The 17,855-nt window shown below is 34.7% G+C and overlaps 1 protein-coding gene across 7 annotated transcripts in view; it reads right to left on the bottom strand.

Annotated features, from left to right (window-relative positions):
• Positions 1–479: 479 nt before the first annotated feature.
• TRIM66 (tripartite motif containing 66) overlaps positions 480–17,855 on the bottom strand; it is a 65,474-nt gene continuing 48,098 nt past the window's right edge. For 6 of the 7 annotated variants that reach the window (XM_039350202.1, XM_039350199.1, XM_039350198.1 and 3 more), the window contains 11 exons: positions 14,263–14,532; positions 13,364–13,586; positions 10,616–10,676; positions 9,639–9,813; positions 7,462–7,748; positions 6,492–6,627; positions 5,600–5,674; positions 4,958–5,035; positions 4,171–4,323; positions 2,243–2,461; positions 480–1,922 (listed from right to left, as the gene is read on the bottom strand). In XM_039350202.1, the coding sequence (XP_039206136.1) occupies positions 1,863–1,922; positions 2,243–2,461; positions 4,171–4,323; positions 4,958–5,035; positions 5,600–5,674; positions 6,492–6,627; positions 7,462–7,748; positions 9,639–9,813; positions 10,616–10,676; positions 13,364–13,586; positions 14,263–14,532 (1,737 nt within the window). In that variant the 3' untranslated portion in view covers positions 480–1,862. The remainder of the gene's footprint in view (positions 1,923–2,242; positions 2,462–4,170; positions 4,324–4,957; positions 5,036–5,599; positions 5,675–6,491; positions 6,628–7,461; positions 7,749–9,638; positions 9,814–10,615; positions 10,677–13,363; positions 13,587–14,262; positions 14,533–17,855) is intronic. The other variant, XM_039350201.1, reaches the window with a different exon arrangement.

A 17,855-nucleotide genomic window follows, 5' to 3' on the forward strand; every position in this document is an offset into this window, starting at 1 on the left:
TGACTTCTAAAATCCATTCCAACTCTATAACTGTGGTTGTATGATGCTGGCCATTGTTTGCTCATGCAAATGGAAACCATGTATCTTCAAAGATCCACCCAGTGCTTATTTTTGCAGCATGTGTGGGAGGAGCAAATAAGCATGGGACTTCACCAATTGGAGACCGTAGCCTATGCCATAGACTATGCCATCAAGATAGAACACCTAGCCAACAAAATTACCAGTGCTTGAAACCTGGACAACAATTTTTAAGCTAACAGCACTATATGCAAGCAGATTAACACTGCTGGGAAGAATTTCCTTAAGAACTTTACCTGTCAGGAAATAATGTAACAGAACAGTTTATATTTCTTTCATAGACTAGTTTATTACACAATTGAAAAAGAGACATTTTCTACAGAGTTTATGTTGAATATTATTCACATCAATAATGGAGAAAATATTCCAAACTTTCTAATAACTCTATAAACTCACTTAAAGTGCCTTCCACTGAAACATTCATGGATACAGTATTGAATGAACTCATAAAGTCTGTGCTGAAAAGCCGTCTTCATTTACAGCTGTGTTTCTCAACTTTGGCAACTTTAAAATTCCTTGCTGACTGGAGAATTCTGGAAGTGAAAGTCCACACATCTTAAAGTTACCAACATTGAGATACACTGATTTAGAGTATTGTCTAGTGCAGAGGTCCCCAACCTCTTGGGCACCAGGGATCGGTTCCGTGGAGAAAGGTTTTTCCACGGACCGAAGAGTGTGTGGTTTTGTGTGCTGCCTGCATCCCACGGATGGGACTTTGCTTGTTTGTGCGGACCGGTTGCTGGCATGCCGCAGCCCGGTACCAGTCCACAGACCGGGGGTTGGGGACCCTGGTCTAGCGTATATGAGAAATTGTTACTCTTTGCTTAAAGCACCTTTGCTTTAAGAGATGAGAACTGGGGAAGATAAAACATCCATCACCCATACCTCCAGTCACCAACTGTATGAATTACATAAATAATTCACTTGGGTTTAACAATGAGGCATATAGGTGGCTTTATGAACATAACACGATCAGGACTCTAATATATTTCAAACTACCTCAAAAATATTCTATCCCTCATAGTTACGGAAATTCGCACTTGCTGATTGGCTCCAATAACATCTTCTCTATTTATAGTAAAATCAGACAAAGAATTAAGATAATCTAAACATATCTGTAGTGTGAGTTCTTGGTGTCAGAAAGGTATTCAAACCTCCCCATTTCTTAAGGAGTAATATTCTTATATGAAGTGCTTTCCATTTTTTTTCTTGTTGAGTCACATTCTGGAATTGTATTAAGTAAAAAACCAAGTCCTACTGTTTCATTTAGCCTCTTAGGATGTAGTTAATCACCCACGACTTAGCCAACAACATCACATGCCTAGAATGGCATTGCAAGGTTGAATTCAGTTTCTTCAATGTAGGAGAAGATAGTCTTAGAGAGTGAAGTCTATAGTTAAACAGTAATTTTATTTCCAGGATAACAAAGTGGGAAATATGTCTTGCATACAGAAAACTGTCCAGTAGCTATGTTATCAAAAATCTATAAATTAACAGAATTTATAAAATAATTTTAAAAATAGCACACCAAATCTTTTTATTACTAATCTCTATTTCATAATTGAAACTTCTGTTTAAATACAAATAATTAAACATAACAGATAATTTGGAGACTACCCTTTAAAATATTTTTAGAATGTATCCTCCCTTCACAGAAATAAGGTCAATCAATCACTTTGAAGCTCATATTAAGCATCAAAATAAATATTTTCTATCTCCTCTTATAAAGTCAGTTCCTTTGATTGTTATTGTTGTTCATAACATACCAAGTAACATTCCAGAAGTCATACTTGAGAGAAACCTTTTGCTGGCCAAAACATGGGTCTTTTAGGTTTTTCATTTTCCTGTTTAAAAAAGGAAACAAACAGGTGAATTATGAAAGCACCTCATCTTTTCCATAATTATTGTATATTCTTTTATATTTGGTGCGTATAACTCTACAACTCTTAACATATCTTGACTTATTCAATTGACTCTCTTCACGATGAATCTGTGGATTTGCCTAGAGTCTACATTATGAGAAGATATAAAAAGGAGAACACTCATCTAAACAGCATTTGGGAATATATTCCAAAATACATAGTTAACTCTGTACTAACAGCTTTGGACAGAATTAGCTTTGTGACCATTTAGCTATGAGGGGAGTTTGCTCTTAAATTCTTACAGCATGTCGTCGTCTTCTTTTAGGCTGGATACACTCTTGCCTATATGAAGGCCACTGCAATTCTTTGAGAGTTGCTTGATTATTCTCATTCTCCACATCTTCTAAATCAGAATCATCTTGTTGCACCAAGGGGAACTGCCTCTCTGGATAAATTTCCTTGAGCTTGCTTTCAAAGAATATTTCCAGGCACCTTCCAGCCTCAGCAACCTCTGAATCAGGCTGCAAAGAAACACCATAATTAATTAGGACATAATGTTGTTCAGGACAATGAGTCTTTATTATTTTATCTATTAAGGGTAATTATTTTTCAAAACTAAGTCACTTTATATAAAGCAAGAAGATTAATTGCAAAACAGACTAAGAAAATGGTCCATGGCAGTAGCATGTCAAAATAAACAATACTATATATTAGTATAATATATACAGTGGTACCTCGGTACTCATCATTACTTGGTTCCAAGAGGTGCAATGAGAATCAAAATTGATGAGTACTAAACAAATTTTTTCCATAAGGAATAATGTAGTCAATCACAAGGCAGACGACAAGTTCTAGCTTGTGTGCTGAGTACCAAACAAACATTGAGTACTGGGACAAAACATTCATGTCAAAATGCATTGCGTACCAAATTCAATGAGTTTCAAAGCACTTGAGAATCAATATAATGTAATATATATTATAATATATAATGCACCAGAGTGGGTGGCAGATAACTTTAATAAATTATCTCTTCACAACAATGTGAAGTTAGAGCTGCCAGTTCTTTACCTGGTGTTGGCTTTCGTATGCCTCAAATTCTTTCGAAGAATCTAGAGTGTCATAATGTATCAGAATAGTAGATGTGTGGATCCAAGCAATTTGGCCTTTTGCAACTGACAAAGGCAATTTGTCAATGTGCACTTTTTCTAAGTGCCATCCAAGTTTTTTTAGTTTATGCATTTTTTTAGTTTAGCTAGTTTATGCATGTTTCAATTTCGATTTTCAGACCTCTATACTTTCTGATGGTTTACAATTTTTTGTCTTATGTTGTACTATCTCATCACATCAATTATACACACTTTCTTTTCAACCACAGTTAAATACAAACTTTTATCAGTTTGTATTCAGAAATCCCACAATATTTTAACCTCCCTGTTATCTACTATTTCTTCAACTATATATTCCCAATTTTTCATTACTGGCATATTTTTACAAATGTTGCAGTGAATCATTTTAGTGACTGCTTTATGTCATTGTTTATAATCGGTTTATATGGTCTTGCATGAGCTGAGTATATTGTTATACAATGTGTACATTGAATATAATTTTAAATTATCAGCACACATCAAAATGGTGATAGGAAGATGGATTCTTGTTAATATAGCAAGTGAATGGCACATATACACTGAAACAGAACACCAGATTAACCATTTTTCTAGATTCCTTATCTATTGTCAAACTCAAAAAGTTAATAAAGTTTTATAGGCTATTAATAGTCTCCAATGCCCTACAGTTGAATGGTCGGTTTTTCTGATACAGTATGTTACTATTGGAATAAAAAAAGTAGATGATGAGAAGCAAAGATGACAACAAATTATAATTTTCTGAAGACATGCCAATCATAAAGTCTAAAATAATACAGCAGATATTGTTCCCTCATCTTTTGTGCCTTGTTTTATTTTTCTTTCAGAGTGGTGGGACCTGTAGAAGGGCACAGAATGAAAGGATGAAGTACTCCTTTCTCCTTTACTTCCCTTAAAATTATTTTGAATTGTACTTTTCTAAATATTCAAATCAGAACTAGTACCAGTGTTTGTTCTATATGCATCTTTTCTTCTATTAACTCTAGCCATCTCCATATTTTCTTTATCTACAATCTCATTTAAAAACTCAAATAAAAATATTCATAGCAAAACAAAACCATGTCCTTTATATGTATACTAGAACTTACATAGTTGAATGTTGCACAGTTCCAAAACATAAGGCGAACATCTGCCACCAGCTCTTCTGAAGAGGTATAATGCAGTTCGTCTTTTTTCTGAAGTTTTTTCCGAATTATAGACAAGTCCATGGGCTTCTTGATAATCTGATAATAATGGCGAGCCTGTAAAGAATCCCATTAGCAGGATATTTGATAAATTCCACGATGCTAAATCATTCACAAAACAAATATTTCCTCCATTTTTTTTATATGTGATGATAAACCAGGATTATAAAGTAATTCTAATAAAACCTCCGGGTTTCTCTGATCCCTATAGAAGCCCTTTACTTATACATATATTAAACTGAGGTCCCATCTTTTGATGTGGAGCTCATTTTTTTATTGGGAGAAAAGGGCAAAATTATTAAATCCATGATTACAGAACTGTAAGTCAATGTATAGTCAAAGTCAATGGAATAAAATTCAGTTTGCCTTTGTCGTGACCATGCTCCCTACTTTTAAGGAGAGTGGCCACACTCAGTCCATTCAAAGCAAATGCAATCATTGACCCCAAAGAACTAGCATGCTTTTGCTTTTGACAACACTGATCATATAAAGTTTCAGCTGTATGTTTTTTTAAAAAACATTGACGTTGTAAACATTTCCCCTGCACCTCTTTAGGAGAGATAGCAGGGACAAGAAAGAATAGCAACCTTAAAACTCTTCAGCAAATAGACAAACCGTGCTGAACCAATCAGTGTAACGAATATCTTATACCAACTAACAGATAAAAACTTTAAAAGCTAAGATCACTTGCTTTTTCTGGGATGGCAGATTGGTTGGCATGGCTCAATGGCAAGATTAACCTTTTCTGTGAATGATGGATTATGTACAGCTTGTGGAACAATTACAAAAAAAGTGATTATTTATTATTATTTAATAGTATTGTGAAGAAACAGAATTATGCCCAATTCTCTAACACAGCAACACTTTCTCCTTTCAAAAGAAATTCCCTTAAATAAAATATAGCATAAACAATAAAGCAATTATTCCCCAAGTAGGCAGAATTTATAGAGGTCATCAAATTTACTGGCCAATTACTGCACTTGTATCAATATTAAAGAGCACATTGCACCTCCTTCCTCTAGCTTTCTGCATGCAGTATATGGAAAGAAAGCTGGAACAGTGTTTGAAAGTCCAATGAATCTCCAAACTGCCTTCCCCTTTTTTTTCTGTTTCCAAAACTACCAACTGACTCAAGTACAAGATTAGATCAATTTTTAAGATAACTGGAAATTTTGTTGAAATAGTTCTGGTCATTTAATTGATAAAAGCCTTTTCACTGTAGAAGGCAAGGCAGAGACAAAAAAGCCTGTACACACTGAAAGGGGGGGGGAAGCTAATCATTGATTGATAAGGTCATACCGTCCAGAGAAGTTACTTCATTCTGTGTACTTACCAGGGGACTGACCGGTTCATGGAATGGAAGACTCAAGCTATTGCAGAACAGTGACAGCACCAATTTCTCACATTTCTATAAGATATAAATCTACAATTAACTTAATGCATATTAAATGACTGCATGAACATCTATATTCTGTATAAATATCTATATTGACTTAAATCAAGAGTTTTTACACTGACATTTGTATTTCTTAATATTCTTAGTTTCTCATAATGTAATTCTAAAACAGGTAGATCTACATGCAGCTCAAAACAAATTCTTGGCTAGCTTCCATTGTTTCACTTCTATTGTTTTAACATAATATCTATAGTACAATTCAGTACAATACAGTAATACAATTAGTTTACTGTAATATACTCTAAATGTGGTAGTCCTGATCCTATTAGCCTTTTGCAAGGTATGGAGACCTGGTTATTTCTCCAGGCATTCAGGGCAGGAGGTTAGGGCAGCTCTGCAGCTGTGGATTTGTGTTTTTGTAATTGGGGATTATTGTTTTAATTTTGGGCATTGTGGATTATACGTTGGGGTTTATATTTTAATCTTTGTACAGCACCCAGAATCACTAATGATCTGGTCAGCCATATATGTCATTTAAATAAATACATTCCCAGTAAATGATTAGTACCATGTAAAAATATCCTGTACGTATTTTTCTTATCCCCTTTCATTTCATAAAAGAGAGGAAAGACAAAATAATTCAAAAATGCTTAACTAATCTAGATAAACTTCAGTTCAAGTGCTACTGTAACTCAAAACGTGATTCTGCCCAGTTTCTAAAGAAGCTCTTTCAATGCTGTTTTCTGGGATATGCAGACTTACTGAAAAGGGAAAGTACATTATTAGCAAAGAAGACACATTTGTTATTAATATTGTTACCTGAACTTACCTTTTGGTCATATTCATCAAGGCCATAAACTGGTCTTGCTCGCATGAGCGTATTGTAGTCAAATCGTGTGTTTTCACAATCATAGACTACCTCTGGTTTCTCCACATTGCGACAAAGTGTGCACACCCATTCACCTCTGCAGCACAAAAATAAAGCCCCATGCAGCATTGGTACAGTATAGTTCAATTAAAAAGTTAATGGTAGACAATGTCTTAACTAACATTCTGTTAGACCAGGGGTCCCCAACCCCCGGTCCATGGACTAGTACCGGTCTGTGGCATGCCAGCAACCAGTCCGCACAAAAAAGCAAAACCCCATCCATGGGATGCAAAACCATGCACTCTTCGGTCTGCGAAAAAACCTTTCTCCACGGAACCGGTCCCTGGTGCCCAAAAGGTTGGGGATCTCTGTATTAGACTAAGAAATTCTTGATTTTTTTTTAAATCTGAAATGCTAAATTAGGGAAGAATTTTCTTTTACTCATTGCGTCTGGCAAGACAATCCCATTGCTCTGAATATTGCAGAAATCTATACAGATTATACATTCTTTAAGTTATTATAACAAGTTTAATAACATAAGACATGGGAGAGACATAAACCGAATTCCCAAACATCAAGAGCAAAGAAGAAAGTTATGATATTCTTTCAAATATACTTCATTGTTTATAGAAAGTTAGATTGTAATAACCTGAAAAAACACCCAAACAAATCTTTTTGATGTTTATCCTCAATGTTTGCCTTGTCAAAAACAAAAATTCCATTGGAAACATTTATACTGTGTTAGATTTTTATATAATCCAAGCTTAACATTGAATAAGTTCTTATTATTTCAAAACAAACAAACAAAAGTAATAGGAAGAAAGCACTAAAAGTAACACATCAGTTCAAGGAGAGAGGTTCTAAAGCAGTTCAATTGCAAAGATCTAGACCTAAAGGAGAGAACAAATATTCCTAATTCTGTTATACTCACACAGGAAAACTAAGTAATGCAGGAACATGACACAAGAGATGAAACACCTTCGGGCAGTAATCACAACACAAAAGTTCTCCTCCATTCAGGCAAACAGCACAAAAGTCTTCATTCTCAATGGGGTGATCTTCCTGAGGATGCCCAGATTTCTTCATGTTATTACTGAGCCTGTGATCTCCTGAAGGAAGTAACACCTGTTCAGTCAGCTGGCTTGTGAGGATCCTGCTTTTCTCCAGGTTTTCTCCAACTTTAGGATTTAGACTTTCAGATGAATGTCCTTGATTGACCTAGGATGAAAAGTGAAAACTTTTTCACAAAAAGTGCTTAATATACTGCAGAAGCTTAAATAACGGGACATTTCCTGTAGTGAATGTAATATATTAGTTTCTTCTGAAGACTGGATATTGGGGAGGTCTCCTGAGATTTCAACTGTTACATAATCTCCAGTTAACATTCATTATATAATTCAGTAATTTTGCCCAGAGTTTTAAATGACCTAAGCAGTATAGTTACCAGCTAATTATAAAGCTAAAATGTCCGCTTCTGAATGGAAGCATGCCTTATAAGTGAGACATACAAGCCCTTCTTTGTAGCCAAACTGGCCTTTTAATGAAAAAAGTTTCCTTCTATTTAAAGAAGGAAGAGAGGTTCAAGTGAAGAGTCCCTAACAGAAGAAAAGCGGCATGGGGGTGGGGGAAGAACAGCATTGTTTGCCAATTTGTTCCTTTTCTCAGCAGCCTTCAGCACTGCTTCACATGCTGATCTAAAGAAGCCTCCATCTGGGGCAAGGGGACAATAAATGGACCTGAAGGAAAAAGAAATAGGAGTATACCATAGGCTGAATAAAGTTTCAGACTGTACACTGCTCAATGAAAGTTGCAACCCACTGATGATACTGTATTTTCATTCATTATGATTCTTGCAGCCATTGAGGCTCTAAAGCAGGGATCCTCAAACTTGGCCACTTTAAGACTTGTGGACTTCAACTCCCAGAATTCCCCAGCCAGCCATGCTGGGAGTTGAAGTCCACAAGTCTTAAAGTGGCCAGGTTTGAGGACCCCTGCTCTAAAGCTTGGTTTTATGAAAAGATCACTCCTGCTGGCTTCTCCATTAACTCTGCTTATTGGAAGTCAGCAAAGAAGGTCACAAATATCAATCACATGACCATGAAACATTGCAATGTCCTAACTGCAAACCAGCTGTCAACTGCTTGATTTACAATCATGTGACTGCAAAGATATTGCAACAGCCACAACTATGAGGACCCACTGGAAGTCCCCCTTGTTCAGCATTGTCATAATTTTGAATGGTTGCTGGCTGAGTGGAATTACACGAGGACAACTATATTACTTTTGAAATATAAGCACGACAAATTGAGATGAACATATAATTATTCGTCACTTCCCAGCATTCCTGCAAGTAAAGCCACTGCTTTATATAATCTTCAAAAGTGATATTACTTAAAACGGAATAAAATTTATAAATTAATGAATATTAATTTAATTTTTTCAATGGCATAGCAGGCAAAGCACTCTTAAAGAAAACAACATGATGAGGATACAATAAGAGTCAATACAATAATGTTCGGGTTCTACAAGATTTCAATCACTAGTCACTTAACAATAATAATAATATTCTCAAAAGCACTGTATGCCCCATGCTCTAGCACAGTGCATATGCAGAAAAGGAATAGTATATTTCACTTCCACATGGTAGTCCTTGACACAAATGCAACTTTGACTCAACGTTTGGTACACAATGTTTGAAAACTTATTATTTTTTTATGTAATATGCTACTGAATACTGCTTCCATTTGTCAGCACCTACCCTTTCAAAAACATCACAACTTCTAATGAAAGAATACCTCCAAGTCAAGATTGATATGTAGCATTTTTTTTCTGAATATTTCTCCCGTTAGAATATTCATTTTGATATTTGGGTATGAGTATTTACTTCAGAAAAATGGTTTGCTGGAATATTCTCATGCCCAAATTTAATGTTACTTCTTAAGCAATAAAATTTGAACGATATGATTATGAATCCTAGCTGTCCCTCTACTTTGGCTCAAAGTAAATCACCATGATGAAATTCACTGATCATGATCGTCATTGAATGTTATTAAATGCATTTGAATAAAATGGGAAAAAAACAAATTAAGGCAGATAAATTGAATTTACCTTAATAGCCATGCTTGAAGACTGAGTACCACATTCAATAATCAACAGAAATGTCCCATCATGTGTACTTTTTTGTGGCTGCAATTTAAAAATTGGAAGCTCTCCAGATTCTGATGTGCATATCTTCAATCGTTCCAATCGCACATAAGGGATTTTCACCTCTTTGGCACAAATTCTAAAATGTGTTAAATAATGGATCAACTTTATCAGTGCTATCTTATCTTTACCATTGTAACACAATTCAGCAAACTAAGTCAAAATGTTATATTTTGTTAATATTTAAATCAGTACTGATGTTTTAACAATTTTAATTTTTTTTAAATTACTATTTTAACATTGTTTTTGTTAAATGATCTTATATTTCCACACTATCATTTCTACTTTAGAACCAACAGATTTCCATATACAATAGTAAGCAGCTTGCACATTTTCACACTCAAATAATTTTTATACTGACTCCATATATTAGTAATTTTGGAATGATGTCTATGACTACTTAGGCCATTTTAAAAAAGGTAATATAAATGAATTAGATATTATGATTTTTTATAGTGCATATAAAGAAAATATCTGATTTTAAAAGAAATATATAATTGTTTCAAAATTAGGTAAACTAAAATGAAAAATGGATATTGTGTAATTATAGTACCACGTTATAAGTTCTGCAGGAGTATATAATTCCTTTGATGTATTGAGTCATTTATATCATGCCTATCTTATTAGGTATGGTACTACTTAAACATAATGGCTAGATATATTAGTATTAACATCTGAAGTTTTTCAGAGAAAATTAGTTTTCCATTTACAGCGTAATTTGGATTAATTTTTATTTCATACATTTTTCTCATCTAGAATTGCTTCATTCTACCTGGATTATTTCAACAATTGATTAATCCCAATTTACATACTTTCTAAATGAAAAAAAAAAGATTCATTTCTTGAAATGAGTCTTAGTAAGATCCATTAATTCTGATTACCTGTTGTTCTGACTACTTTTAATTTCCTTTTCAAAATGTTCTTCTTCACAGTTAGAACAATCTACAAGAAATAAAATGAGTAAAATAACACAAAGCTACCTTGATTAAAGGTGAGAGATATTTTTTTAAGCATCCAAAATACAGACCTACAGTAAATTTCTCACAGAAGTACAGGTAGTTTTCAACTTCAATTCGTTTAATGATGGTTTGAAGCTACGATGATACTGAAAAAAATGACATACAACACATCCTTGAAGTTACATCCTTCGCACCACCCCCAGGATCACAATTCAGGCACTTGGCAACCAGCTTACATTTATGATAGTTGCAGCATCTTGCGATCACATGATTGCAATTTGTGATTTTTTCCAGCCGACTTATAACAAGCAAAATCAGTGGGGGGGGGGTTGCTTAATAACTATGTGATTTGCTTCATGACCATGTAATTTCCCTAACGACAATGGTGAGTCAGTTAATGGCTGCAATAAAAAAAATGGTCCTAATCAAGTCCAGTCACATGACTGCATCACTTAGTAACCAAAATTCCAGTCCCAATTGTCATAAATTTAGGACTACCTGTACTGTAATTTCAGTCAAAATTATTAAGATTCATCCCAATGGAATCCACTGGAACATGAACAGGTGTATTTCACAGAATTTCTTACTGTTGTCTCAAAATATTTTTTAGTTCAAAAGACGTGGACAAGGAATTTACTGCAGTGTAGAGAAAGCTGCATACAGGGCAAAGATAATTACATTGTGACTATGGTGTGCAGATAACACAAATATCAGAAGTTATAATTCTGGATTTTTTTTAAAGTATGTCACATTTACTGGACTTAACATTGATACGCATATCCTTAATTCCTTCCATAGTCCATTAGCAGAGAAATCTTTTAAGAAGAGAGAATTTGTGGCAGAATAACTCCCAAAACTCTGTTGAATTGATGCTCCAAAAACCATAATGCCTTAAATATTCATTGTTTGCTTTTGACACTTACAACAGCTCCAGGGATGACATTGTTTTCTTCAATTACAGGAAGATAGTGGGACATAAGGGGCTTTGTATCCAGCAGAAACAGACTCTGCTCTAATCTGTCACTCATGTGATCTTTTTAGTCCCTCACACAGCTATATTGGTGGAGCTCATCCCTGGAAGTCAAGGGGAATTTGAAGTTTTCTTTCCCTCAGTATGCAAATTTCTATATTCGTTCATAGGACTATCTAGGATTTTTGAAACCTCTTAGGGATTATAGGATTGTATCCTAATACATGGGGCAGGAAGGGCTGGAAGAAAATATTCTTGGATTCTATTAAGAGATAGCTTTGTTTTTCTTTATACTTATGAATCTATTTTTGTGTTTTCCTGTGGAAGGGGGCATTGCCAATCTTATTTATAATACTGACCATCATTAAGTGTCAATATGTTGACTTCAGAGAATAAATGTTTTTTACAAAAATCTTTATTAATAAAGCAACATTACAAAAATTAGAGATACATTTAACATATAACATATCTAAAAATAGGCTGGCTATTCACAAAGTTTCCCTATTTCTGACCTGACACAAGTCTAAAATCTTATCAACTCTCAATTATGAATCTTAAATTCATAAAGTAATTATCTGAGAGCACAAGTTAGTGGCAACGTTAGTGGCTGGAGGAAGCTAGGAACTTGGTGATTTTCCAACGGCCTTTGCTGTCAGCAAGGAGCACTGCTGGGGTGGGATCCAACCACGATGAAGACCTTTATGGCATTCAAGTAGGCGGAAATCTGCTGGTAGTTCTCCTCCCGGCAGTAGTCAGCAGGAAGCCACAAAATGGGTGTTCTGGGGTGGGGGGCATGGAAGAGTCAGTTTTCGATCTACTGGATCCAAAGCCATTCTATTCCCTCAAATGGACCTAATCAGTCCTGTCAGCTATACCAATCCTGGAGTTGCCATAAATAATAGCCCCTCCCTGAATGGGAAAGGAGATTATTATAAATTCAAAGATCCACTGGGGCAAAAAAAACTAAAGAAAAAAAATGTTCTGTCTGACACAAGCCAACAGAACTTGAGATATAGCAGAATTTAACAGCAGTTTAATTCTGAAAGAATTGTGATACAGAATTGCCATCAATGGTATCCTCGTATAGAAAATTCATAGTCTAATTTGGATGTTACTAGAACATGAATGACAGTTGGCAGATCTGTTGAAAATGGCAATTTATCCTACAAAATTACACTGCTTTTACATTCTATAAACTGGCTTTGCAGTACCAGTTAATCACAATGAATAAAATATACAAAGGAAGATCATCAAGTGATGGTGATCGTATCTGGATGCTTCCAAAATGTCATTCTTGAACAGCCAAACTCCCTGCTATCTTTTCTATCTTAATACATAATAAATTTTTCTCTGCTACTTCTCTTGTATGATATTTTTGATAACATTTAAAAGTGTACTGTATCATCTTTATTATGTTATCAGGCTCATTCAAATTAATAGATCTCTAATGTTAACAGATTTCTAACATTAAATCAAGCTTAGATAAATATTATATTTTTAACGTGTTCCACCATTAGTCAGGAAGTTGTTCCATGTTTACTAAAGGCCAGCATACTGGACATTAATAAAAAACATGGGACAATTACAGAAAACATAATTTAATTTATGGTTTCTCATACAAAACATTTGTATTTTCAGCAGCAAAGCTTGAAATAATTATGATTTAAACATCTATGAAAGCTAAAAAAAAAATCTGGTACCTTCAGTGTGTCCTGGTTTGGGATTAACAGATTGCATAAAAGTTGTGTTGCTGATAAGTAAGGGAGGAGAGGTACATGGCTGAGTTTTCTTCACTGAGAGATTAATAGGCTCTTCCAGAATATTTTGTAAAGGAAGAATCATTTCATTCATGTCTTTTGATTGTGCAGTGACAGTATTGCTCCCAAGAGGATAACTCACATGGCTAAACTCTTCATTTTCCAGCTGGTAATTGAAGAGAAAAAAAAGTGAAATTTACAAAATATTTTATACATCAACAAAATAATAAATAAAAAAGCAGAATTATTTTATTCTGACTCAGAGTGCTTCATTCTGAGGGGCACACAAAGCATGAATTCAAATAACTTAAGATCTTTGAAACATAGATCTACAACAAATTTCAAACATTTCTCAACATAACCTTACCACAGGTTTGGGCACAAAATATCTACAAGGAAGTATCATATCTATAGGCTCACTCTACGTAGCAAAAGCAAATTACTTCTATAATGCTACCAATAAAATTCTTTGGAACTGTTCATGAAAATCCAAAGTTTAATTTTTCTTGACGGGGACTTTTAACTTTTTGCCATAAGAACAGAAAAGCCCCACATGGATTCTATATTGGTCTCTAAGTCAAGAAATAAGAAACTCTTGGCAGGAATTTGATTTGCATAGGAGCTTTTGAAATTAACTGGGTTTATACAAAAGGCATATCAGTACTGAAGTTCCAGATAACCTAAATGAGAGCTGCATAAAAATACTGCCCAATTTTTTAGGTTCCAATATTCTCAGCAGAGATTTTTCAGGTGTATGGTGGCTTATGAAATAAACTAGACTGACCATTCTTGTGATTTTTTTTCCCTACCAAATGATTACCTGATAGATCAACTGTTCTTACCTTACAAACTGGGTTTACCAAAGGCATGCCACCAATTGCTAAGTGTTCAATATTTTCAGAACTCAGGGTACTGGTTCTATCCAAAGATAGATTGTAAGTAGATACAGGTTCAGAAAGCACTTCAGAGATATATGGTACACTTTGGGACAGGCTAGGTGTTGCACTGCAGATTTCTTTTGCCTGTGAATCAGCTTGTTTGGATGTCCTTGTTGAAGACAAATCAACTTCTAAAATGTTTGGAAAACCCACTATGTTCATTGAAGCTGACCGCTGAGGGGGAAAAAAAGACCATAGGAAGCTCAGTATTCATTGCAACATTAATTTTTTCACTGGGAAGGTTGCAATATTACAATATTTAATTGTAATATTACAATATTTAATTGTAATTTAATATTTAATTGAACACCATTCTGAATGTTTATCATAACAATGATCTACTAAAAGGTTCCTCAATTAGCCAATATATGTGTTTTTCTTAAAATGCATTCATCTCTAAAAACCATAGATGGACACAAAAGATCATCTCATTTAAAAGTAGGAAATGCTTTTTTTGAAATTATGCACACTTAAAACCCTCAGATATAAAATTTAAAGCAAAATAAACGACTTTTCATGATAATTATATTAATAAGGTTGCAAGTAATCTTCAAGCAAATTTCACAAAATTAATGGTTATGATTTTTCATTGAATTGTATTTTGATATATTTTATATAGAAGGAAAAAAGAGAGCTTTTTCCTGTTATGTAAAAATTTTATTTTTCCTATGCTAGGGAACTTTGATATAAAACTATTTGTTTTAAAATATTTGTATACTGTTTCCTATTTTAAAAAATCTCAAAGCCATTAACAATAAAATTGCAATCTATCCTAAACATCTGATTTAATTATTTATATTTGATTTTAGTAAAGAAGCTTTTTCTCTCAGTAAAAATATTCTATTAAATTCGAAAGGTTTGCCAGACTGAAGACATTTTTTCTTGAAATTCCCGATTTTTATTATTTTGTTTTATTTTTTATTTTATTTATTATTTTTATTTTCCTGTTTTGTTCCTTTGTTTTTTTCTACTCTGCTAGTGATGTCTATGAGAAGGAAGTGACAATGTGATAATGGGTCCAAAGCTAGGAAACTATTGAAACAATGGAACTAGTTCTTTGGGGAAATTAAAGTGCTACATATATAATAAGAAAAATAAAAAGATGGTTTGTGAGTATTGTGTGCGTCTCAAAGTAGCAATTGAATTATGAAATAAATAAATTGCAGTTATGGACACTGCATGCTGGACATTCACCCCAAATATTATGTAAGCACCATGAATTTCTGATATGACATCTCGAAATGACTATTCATTCAGCAGCCAACTGGTGTGCTTCTAAATCTAATGCAACATTATTATGAGACAAACACAATGGGAAATTAATAAATAAAACCTCATTTTAGATTTTTCTTAATTTTTCATTTATTTCCAATATTAAATCAGCTGTTTTTTCTGCATCAATTTACAATGCTTTTTCTTACAGAACTGCATAAAAATTGTGCCTTTTAAATCTAATAAGAATACATACTTTGATAATTAGTTTCCTTACATGTTCATATTTTTGTGAGATTTTCCCTAAAAAATTTTGTACTATTTTTTTCAATAGAGAACTCTATTACAAAATGTGGAACACTACATATATGATAGTTATAGTATTTTGGTTCATCTATTGGCTTATGGAATTTTGATACACTGTGGGCTCTGAAAAAAATTCCTCCCAACTGGAAGAATTGTAGAATCAGGACTTTAGAGCTTCCAAGTGCTAGAGTCAGGATTTGAAATATCTTCAAATATCCCAAAATTTTGGGATTATCATGTGACTGAGCCCTTCCCTAACTACTATATGTATTATTGGGTGAAAGTGCTAACTGCTCACCCTTGATTGGTTCCAGCAAAAATTGTCTTCCTGCCAGACCCTGCCCTGCTTCCTGTTTTGGATGACTTCTAAGTCACTACAAAATGATACTGTTCTGATTTGAGAATATGTCATTCATAAGCAGAATTATTGGTTTTTTTCCTCTGACTTGCTACCTCTTCCAGCATACCTCCAGCCAATGGAAAAAACATCAGTGTGGCATCTCTAACTTCAGGCATCTTCCATGGTCCACTTTCCCTAGCTTGGATTGATGGACTGTCCTCCCAAACCCTACCTGGGCATCTCCTAAGTTAAATAACAAATATATGGGATAGCACCAGGGCAGAAATTGCTCCAGAAAAGTCAGAAAACTGGTTGTATAACTAGAATTGAAGAACTAAAACTGATTTGCTGATGGGCAATACCTTTTTTCCTTTAAGGAGAGGAAAGAAGGTACAGAACATGGCAAATACAAGGAAACTAGCAAGGAAGTAAACCCCTACTTCTCCCCAAATGAAATAGTGAAGATGAATGATGCTTTGTCTTATTGAAAGACTGGAGAAAAAATTGATGTCAAAAGCAAAGGGGAGTAATTACAGATCTAGAACTAATTTTGGGATATAAAGTGCTAATAAGCCAAAAGTTGAGAAAGAAATGGTCGAAATGAATGCTAGCTAGTGACCAGAGAAGAGGTATATCCGTGTCTATGTGCATTCCAAAAATATGACCCTAGTCTCATCTATGCAAGATATCAGGATGATAAACTGTAAAAAATTTTTACACACTGGGGGGCTTCCGGTACGGAGCGACAGCGATGGCGGCTATCCTCTAGCCGTCCAGCTGGGAAAGTGTCAGAGCCGCGGAGCGCAGCGCGCATCAGCTGGCCCGCGGCTCGGAATTCCCTTCCCGGGCAAAGGGAAGGGACAGAGAGTGCAAGAGTAGAGGTAGAACCCCTGAACCCTCTCTGGATTTAATTCTAGAGGGGGTGAAAGGAGTGTTCCCTCGGAGCTCTTGCTGTCTCCGCCTCCCAGCTGTTTTTGCTTCCCAGGAAGCAAAAGAAACTGCCGCTTCTATCTCCGTGCTTATAGAGAGTTGGTGAGTAATTCCTAAAAAACGGACAGAGCAGTTTAAAGGATTTTTTCTTATATAATTTAGGTGTTTATTTTTTTTATTTAGTTCTGATTATTTCTCCTTTTTTTTATTACTGTGGAGAAGGAATTAAGATGGCGTTTTGAAAGTGACGGAGTTTTTTTTTCCCTTGTCTTTTGTTTCACTTTCTCCTTTTAAGGACTGGACTTTACTTTTGCTTTTGGTATTGAACCCTCTTTTTTGATTTTTTTTTTCTTGGTCTTTTTTCTCTGGATTATAGTGTTTTTGCTGCCTCTTTTAAAAGTAAATTTTTTTCTCTTTCCCCCTCATCTCTTTTTTTTGGGGGGGGGGGAAAGGGAAGTGAGAACTGTGTCATTTAAAATGGCTTCAAAGAGACAGCCGCCTTCTACAACATCCAAGGTGATTTCCTCCCCTATAACTTCTACTGCACAACCACAACAACAACTTAAACACGCACCACCAGCACAGCCACCACCCTCCCCTCCTTTGCCTGGACTTTCAGCACAAGAGGCTAGAGGTATAATGGGAGAGGCTGTAGCTCAAATGAGAGAGGAAATGAAGCAATTTTCTACACAGCTTAAATCAGAAATTA

This window comes from Crotalus tigris, unplaced genomic scaffold, assembly GCF_016545835.1.
Source record: "Crotalus tigris isolate CLP2741 ecotype Arizona unplaced genomic scaffold, ASM1654583v1 scf7180000018308.1980950, whole genome shotgun sequence".
NCBI classification, from domain to species: domain Eukaryota; kingdom Metazoa; phylum Chordata; class Lepidosauria; order Squamata; family Viperidae; genus Crotalus; species Crotalus tigris.